General features: G+C 41.6%; 1 protein-coding gene across 1 annotated transcript; it reads left to right on the forward strand.

Moving 5' to 3' along the window:
- The first annotated feature begins 1,708 nt into the window (after nt 1-1,708).
- Nucleotides 1,709-3,379, forward strand: LOC122041881. Its single transcript, XM_042601746.1, has 2 exons — nt 1,709-2,453; nt 2,531-3,379. The coding sequence occupies exons 1-2, from the start codon at nt 2,103-2,105 to the stop codon at nt 3,119-3,121; spliced, it is 942 nt and encodes a 313-aa protein (XP_042457680.1). The 5' UTR covers nt 1,709-2,102; the 3' UTR covers nt 3,122-3,379.
- Nucleotides 3,380-7,912: the final 4,533 nt, after the last annotated feature.

A 7,912-nucleotide genomic window follows, 5' to 3' on the forward strand; every position in this document is an offset into this window, starting at 1 on the left:
CCGTAAATGTCTGAGTAATAACTTAATACCCTTTCGTTGTACCATAATATTGCAGACTTACTAGTATCATACATAAAAAAAATGATAACCCTAACTAGCCCTAGGGGTGACCGGCCTAAATCAACGAAAATTTTCCAATGGCCACCAGGGTAAATCAAAAAGTACTCACGGCTGATGACCCAAAAGCCTAGTACCGTTAGTTATGGGGCCCATTTAGAGAAAAAATTCCTACAAATACATCATAACAAGGGATTAAACCACGAGTACTTCGGTGAAAACTTAGATGTCCTACCGTTGTATCATTGCCCTGGGGCTTTACTAGTATCATATATAAAATAATGATTAATCAAGCTGGGTAGAGTCAAGCCTGGGGGATTAGTCCGGTCTCACGAAAATGTTCCACCGGCCATCAAAATAAATCGGGAAGCACTTGCAGTGGGCGACATAGAAATCCAACATCCTTTAGTTGCAAGTTTTTTTTAGAAAAAAAAAATCCTACAAATATACCATAGATGGAAAGAGATAACTGAGCGTCTTTATCGCTAGACCATAGTCTCGAGGATATTACTAGTATCATACATAGTTAATGGAGATGGTTGTCTATTTAACATTTATTTTGATTATTAGTGTAGGCACACCAATTTGAGTGCGTGGTTATTGTTTTAACTTAAAGTTGAGTCATGTGAATGCGCTACATAAAATGTCATATCACATGGGCGGACAACTAGAACAAGTAAAACCAATGGAATTATTTGACAACTAAAGATCCCCACCTCTCTACGACTAAGGGCGGCATCTAGATTTCGACACCTCCGGCAGAAGCGAACACCACATCATCCTCTACCTTCTCGGTTCCTATTATTTATTCTTCACGAGACAACATCTAATCTACAGTCGAACAGTCTTGAAAACAACTCGACCAATTAACGTCAACAGCCAACTCTAACTTTGCTATGCAAAATTCAACAGGGGTCTCTTTCACATGGCTGCAGATCTATCTGAAAAGAGAGAGATCATCTTAAAATATGAGCTGCTTTAGCTACGTTCTTCAGCCAAACAAGCTCTTTATTCTCCGTAAATTTCAGAATTACGCAAATATCATATTCACTTGAAATATTACTCCTTTTCTTTACGCCCCAAGTCCATAAGTCAATTTCGCCCAAAATAAATTTATGGGCCTAAAAATTCTAAATTACTTCAAACTCTTTTTTTTAATTGTATTTATACCTTCAAATCTAAATTTGATAGCATAAATTCAGAATAGCACATTTTTAAACTTATAAAAAAAATGTATTTAAGACGAAATTAACGGATGGATCGGTAGAGAAAAAGAAGGAATATTTTACAAATATAATACGTAATTTAGATATTATAAAAATTAAGTACGGTTTTAAATGATATTAAAACTTAAGCTAGTAAAATGCCTTTAAAAAAAAGGTATTCAGCAAAAGACAAGACCACTGCAATTTCTGCAACACCAAGACCCACCTCTCGGTGCAGTATAAGGAAGAACAAATTGATGTGAGTGCATCTCTGCAGCCAGACAAAGCCATACCTTGTCGAATTCACTGATTCGTATGTTAATGAATTTCTTCTTCCTTGAATCGACAAGTGCGGCAGCTGCTCATCATCACGGGGAGGTTCCATGGAACCGATTTTCAAACTTAAAAGACAACGAGATCTGTTTATCATTTATGGCTAAGAAAGAAAAAAAAAAAACCAAAGATAAGAAAGAAGAAGAAAATCTATGAAAGCAGGGAGCACTTTGAGGGAGAGGGCCCTCGCTCCACTTGAAGCAGAAAGAGAAGTAAAGATTGTGGTGGCCTCCCCCACACCACCCACTCCATCATGGAGATGCATCAGTCACTGAGAGGAATTAAAAAGGTGGGAACCAATCTGAGAACAGGAAGCAGTCCAAGGAGAAGAGAGCAATGAACACAAGTCATCTTCCTTTCTGCCACTAAACAACTCAACATGGCAGATTCCTAATCATCCTTCTCCCCCCACAGGAGACACTCATCATTGTCCTCAAACCTTCCCCTTTCATCTCCTTAAATCTCCTCTCCCCCCGTGGCTCACCTCGACCCACCATCCTCCTCGCCATGAGGCCTTCTCCTTACTCCGTCAACGGCTTCTTCTGTTCCCTTTCGGCCGGCCTAGATGAGCTCGACCTTTCGTCGAACACCTTCATGTCGCTGCAGTTTTTGCAGCGTGCCATCGCTCTCCTCCGCTCGCTTCACTCCCAGCTCATCGGCTTGGTGAAGAAGCTCCACCTGCCTGCCGGTGAGCGGTGGCTCGACGAGTACATGGACGAAAGCTCCCGCCTTTGGGACGTCTGCCATGTCATCAAGCTTGGCGTCTCCGGCATGGAGAGTTACAACTCCCGTGGAGCTGACATGGTCTCCTCCCTCGAAGTCTGGCACAGGAATCCCAATCCCGACCTCGCTCTCCAGGTCCGGGTCGACTTCCTTGGCTCCTCAAAATTCTTTCTTGAAGTTGCGTTTTCTAATCTGATTTCCTTCGCTAATAGGCGCTGCGAGCCATCACACTTTGTAGGCGAGAAGCAATGAGACTGGAGGAGGAGAACAGGGTGTTGGCGGAGACTAAATTGGAGCCGGACTCGCTTCGGTTGGATGATGAGAGGGCGTTCTCGGAGTCCAGGCTCTACGGATTCAACGGCTTCAGAGGAGTCTTATACGCGCTGAGGAACGTGAGCTCGTTCCTTCTCTTAATCTTGATATGGGGATCGGTCTATTGCTGTCCCGATCAGGGCAACCTCGACGGCTCCGCCTTCTACGCCGGAGGTTACGCCACTCCCCTGGCGAGACTGCAACAGAGGCTGCTGGGGGAGGTGGAGGAACTCGGTGGCGGTCCGGGAACATTGATGCACGAGTTCCGGGCCTCGCGGGCGGCGACGGAGGAGCTGAAGGAGGAACTGGAGAAGGCCGACGCAGAACCAGACGTCGCCGCAGGGAGGCTCAAGGAGAAGCTGGAAGGACTAAAAGACTGGTTTTTGACGTTAAGGATCGGGACTGAGAACCTCATCGGGCAGCTGGACGACTTGTTCGATGAGATTGTGGAGGGAAGGAAAAAGCTACTGGACATCTGCAGCCACCACTGAGTTCAAGTGTTCGATTACTACGGCAGCAACGGAGAGAAGTTTGAGGAAGAAGCCTCTTCTACCTTTTAGATTTGTCTTCATCAATTATTGTTTCTCTGATGAAAGAAAAGTGTTCTAGTGATATACAATTACAAAGAGCAACACTTCTTAGCATCTCTGTAGTCTTTCCACGGAAACAGTGAGAATAGAATGTGAAATCTCTGATTAAAAAAAAAAAGATAAAATTTTTAATACTGCAAATGCAGGAATCTTATCGCAGCTTGTTTGTTGAAGAAGATATCGTCTTTTCTTCTTTACCTTTACAGGAAACTAAATCTGTTAGTGTTCAGTGGGATCACCAAAGTCGAAATTGGGTGGACAAGAAGACAAGTGGAATCTCCTTGTCGCGTGAAATGGACGTGAAAAAGGACGGCGACTGACATGGTAAATCCAGCAAACAGACAGAAAACTCCTGTTTCCTTACTGCTTCATGGCTCTGATTTGCCTCCAGATTGTCGTTTCATAAATTAAGGGGGTCATTTTGGAAAATTAACTTTTAATTTTTATAATTATAAAAATCTATATTTGATTATTAGCAACCAAATTTTTTTTTTAAAAAAAAAACAAAAGTGCTCCGTATCTCCAATTTACCTCTTGTCCCTATCACTCAGTCCACTAGCTCACTCCCTCACGATTGTGGAGCGTCTTAGGTAGCGGGCTCACCCCAACCCTTAGCTAGTAGCCGTCACCACCCACACGAGTCGTGGGTCATTCGCAATCGAAGAAGACGAGCGAAGGGATAAACCTTTTTTGACTAAGTCGATCTCAATTATTGAAAGATAAAAAAAATGCACACCTTCTTAACATGATTTTGAGATGATGATCACCATTAGATAGAAGTGCAAATAAGAGAGACAAAGATAAGTGGAATAATTATATGCACTTCCTAATGCTTGACTACTTTTAAGGAATACTCGACAAGATAGAGAATTATAAAGATTCTTAAAAATTATAGTCTAGAAATAATAAATTGATTATTAGCTATTGGAGAATAAATCCAATAATGCATGGATTATATTACTTTGTTCTCTATCACTTATATATATATATATATATATATTTAACCCATATATTAATTTTCACAAAAATTCTACTATTTAAATATATTTAGGCACGCACATAAACCTAAACCATTTTAAATAATTGGTCTGGTGCTACTTCAACCTTATCTATCAAACCTTTTCTCAACCTCTTTGTATGAGATAGCACAGAATGGAATAATGCTATAGAGAAAGAATTAAAAGTTTTGGAGCACAATCAAACATGAGACACTGGTTCTTGGATTGAATTGGATATATTCGATCAAATTAAAGAATGATGGCTATCACCATACATTGATTGCAATTGGGACAGCTCAAAATGGGACATATATCAAATGGATACTGATGCAGAGGTAAGTCAACAGGGAATTCATGTAGGAGATCCCTTGACTCGATCAACAAAGAGTTTATCTGGCATGAACAAGGGCTTGGTCAGCATAGACAGAAAGCAATAGAGAAAGAAACTCCTCCATCTTCGTTCTTCCATTTTTTTCTCTCTGTCGTGCACTCATAAGACAACTCTACCCATAATAGCATTCGGGTATTCTCTCAATTCGCCACGAACAACTAGCACTTGGTTGTGTACATGATTATTTTGTTGTACCATTGGAAACGAGTGTTCATTACAACCTCGAAGTACAATAGGAGGAGAATGAATCTGTTTTAAGAAAACTACATTAAACGCAAACCTGAGCATCTTCTTTCTCGATCAGGTCTCGATAGACATCTTGACCTTGTGTCTCGGTAGACATCTTGGCCTTGTGTCTCAATAGACATCTCGGCCTCGTGTCTCAGCAAACTTCTCTATCTCAACCTCAGACATCTCTATCTCATCCTCGTGTCTCGGCCTTGGATATCTCTATCTCGGCCTTGGACATCTCTGTCTCGACCTTGGACTTAGACATCTTTATCTCAACCTCAAACATCTCAGTCTTGACCTCGAACATCTCTGTCTCGGCCTCGAGTATCTCAGTCTTGACCTTAGCCTTAGCCTCGGATAGCTTTGTCTCAGCCTTGGACATGTCAACCTTGGGTCTTGAACACCTCGGCCAAGTCTTCCAGGCAACCCAGCTTTCTAAGAAGCTCTTTCTTCCTATTTAGTAGTTTGAGATTATCAGCTTAGGTCTTCTCAAAAGAATCTGACGTTGATTTTTGAAGTAAATTTCAATTCAACAACTATCCCTATAATCTTCAACAAGCAATCTTCTTTGTGGAAGCCCAACAAGTTGTCCTACAATAGAGTGACGGCTTGCCTTGTGACCAACCGATGTTTGCAAGAGTTTAGGGTTTGGTGAGTTTATGAGATTAGTCACTTGGACCATGGAGGAGACGCCACCAGGTGCGAAATCTAGGTGCTTGCAGATCCCTTTCTCCATATACTAGATTATCCATTTGATAAACTTCTGTCTCTTCTCAAAATAACCATAGACATTATAGCACACGGGGCGAGCCTTCTTATCCATGCCTTTTGTGTGCATCACCTTGCTGAGCTCCGACTGTAAAATACGATACCCAAATAATAATTAAATAATAAGGTTATTTGAAAAATAATCTTAGTGGAATTTTAGAAAATTTTAGGAATTTTCTAAGAATTTTTCGTAGCTCTATGGCGCATTTAGAGGGTATGCATTTATAGGATTGGGAAAAATCTGTTTGGAATACCCATAGATGGGGGTTGATTGAGAATTTGACTTAGGATTTAATTAAACTTAAACCTAAGTATATAAATATATTTTACCCTAAATGTTCGTCGATCCCCTCTTCCTGATTCTCTCCTCTTCCCCCCGAATTCCTCTCATCCTCCAAATCGTCGTCGACGCCTTCTTCGTCTTTCCCAACCGGCGCCACCCTCCCGACGCCTCACTTCCTCTTCTCCCACGAGTACAAAGCCTCCAGCCTCTCTCCCTCCCGATCTCTCTCTCTCTCGCACGAGCGAAGCTACTCCATCTCCTTCAATCATCGTTCGAGCCACTGCTGTCCAACCATCGAGGTCAGCTGCAGATTGGTAGCAGCACTGCTTTCGAGCCCTAATCAACGATGTCGACCTTTCCTATCTGGCCCTCCAACCCGATGATGTTGCGAGGCTGTTCTGCTCTTGATTTCCAGCCATTGGCACGCCACCACCCAATGCCATGGATTGATGTTAGCTGGCCATCAACCACCAGTCGCTTGAGCCGCCCCTCTTTCGAGCCTCTTCTCGTTGAGAAGTTCGATGTCGACCGCCTATCATCGTGCCCTAACCTATTCCTCCTCTTCCTCTCCTGATCTGTGCCCTTTTCATCATCAACAGCTTCTCTTTAGCCACAAGCTACTGCCGCCGATCATCCTTCTACCTTTCTACCTCTAGGACTTATGCTGGATCTCAGCCTCTGGTTCGATGAGAAGATTCCGGCTAGATTATATTGTTTCGACGATGTGACCAGAAGGTGAGGATTTATTGGGGGTAAGTGGGTAATCTAAAGGATATGGATTAAGAATTTATTATTGTGCTCAGTTGTGGATGTATTGATTTTGGTTCTAGGGTGCTTGATTTGGAGATCATCAGTTTTATCTAGCTCCAGCCACAGTTTCCGGCAGCGGGTGTGTTAGCTAGAGCCCTAGAGCCAATCATTAGATGATTGTATTTTGGACTTATTGTATCATATTCTATATAAATAAATGCATTTGGATTTTGGTTATTATACTTACTTGTATTTGTGCCAAATAAACTAAGTATAATAATGTCCTTGAGTAGATGGTTCTCACCTATATCAATCGGTTAGTTGAACCGATAGTGAGATGATATAGGGAACACTACTCTTAATCATTCCTAGTCGAGTATTAACATTCAGGGACAATGTTAATGCAATAAGACTAGCATGTAGGTCAACTCGATGACTTGATCTCACAAGTCATGGATATAGAGATATCAAGTTGACACATGAGTATACATTAGAGAATGTATACTGAATGACCCGCCATGAGAAAGTATCATGGATCGTTATATGAGTGTCATATACTTTCTCATGTGGCTATTAGTATGACTACTAGTCCTTAGACCTGAAGTCACCATAGATCCCTACATAAGGAGTTATGTACTTTGGTTTCGTCAAACGTCACCCGTAACTGGATGGATTATAAAGGCGATTACTGGGTATATAACAAATTATGCAGAGGGATGTGAGTGATGTAGATGGGATCTATCCCTCCCATATGACGGGAGCGACATCGGTATTCTTGATAGAGTGAGACCACGAAGTGCATGGCCATGCCCAAATGAATCAATATAGGATATCGAGCTCATTTGATTTAGTGTGTCTACTTGGAGTTCAAGATTTAGATTGATTAGAGGATGACACGGTGTATGCCTCATATTGATCAATCTAGATGTCTAGGATAGAAGGACACTTGTCATATATTGTGAGGAGTCACAATTAGTAGTCACAAGGTGATGTTGAATCTCGATATTCTTGTAACTTGGGTAGTAATGATGTGTTGCTAGATACCGCTCATTACTTATGCTCCTAAATGGGTTTAGGGCATTGCCAACGTTACAAGAACCTATAGGGTCACACACTTAGGACAATGAGATGGAGATTAGGTTCATATGATGAACCAAGAGGACTTGATTCATTTGATGGATCCAATTGGATTAAGAGTAATCCAAATTGGGCTAATTGAGTTAGACTCAAGTTGATTTATGTATACAATGAGTCTAATTTAGATTATGACT

Source organism: Zingiber officinale, chromosome 2A, assembly GCF_018446385.1.
Source record: "Zingiber officinale cultivar Zhangliang chromosome 2A, Zo_v1.1, whole genome shotgun sequence".
Classification (NCBI taxonomy): Eukaryota; Viridiplantae; Streptophyta; class Magnoliopsida; order Zingiberales; family Zingiberaceae; genus Zingiber; species Zingiber officinale.

Bases quoted from the DNA above. Each gene is read 5' to 3' on its own strand.
- LOC122041881 (XM_042601746.1), top strand. From the start codon at position 2,103: ATGAGGCCTTCTCCTTACTCCGTCAACGGCTTCTTCTGTTCCCTTTCG. The intron at 2,454-2,530 runs GTCCGGGTCGAC...CTTCGCTAATAG, and splicing joins ATCCCGACCTCGCTCTCCAG to GCGCTGCGAGCCATCACACT.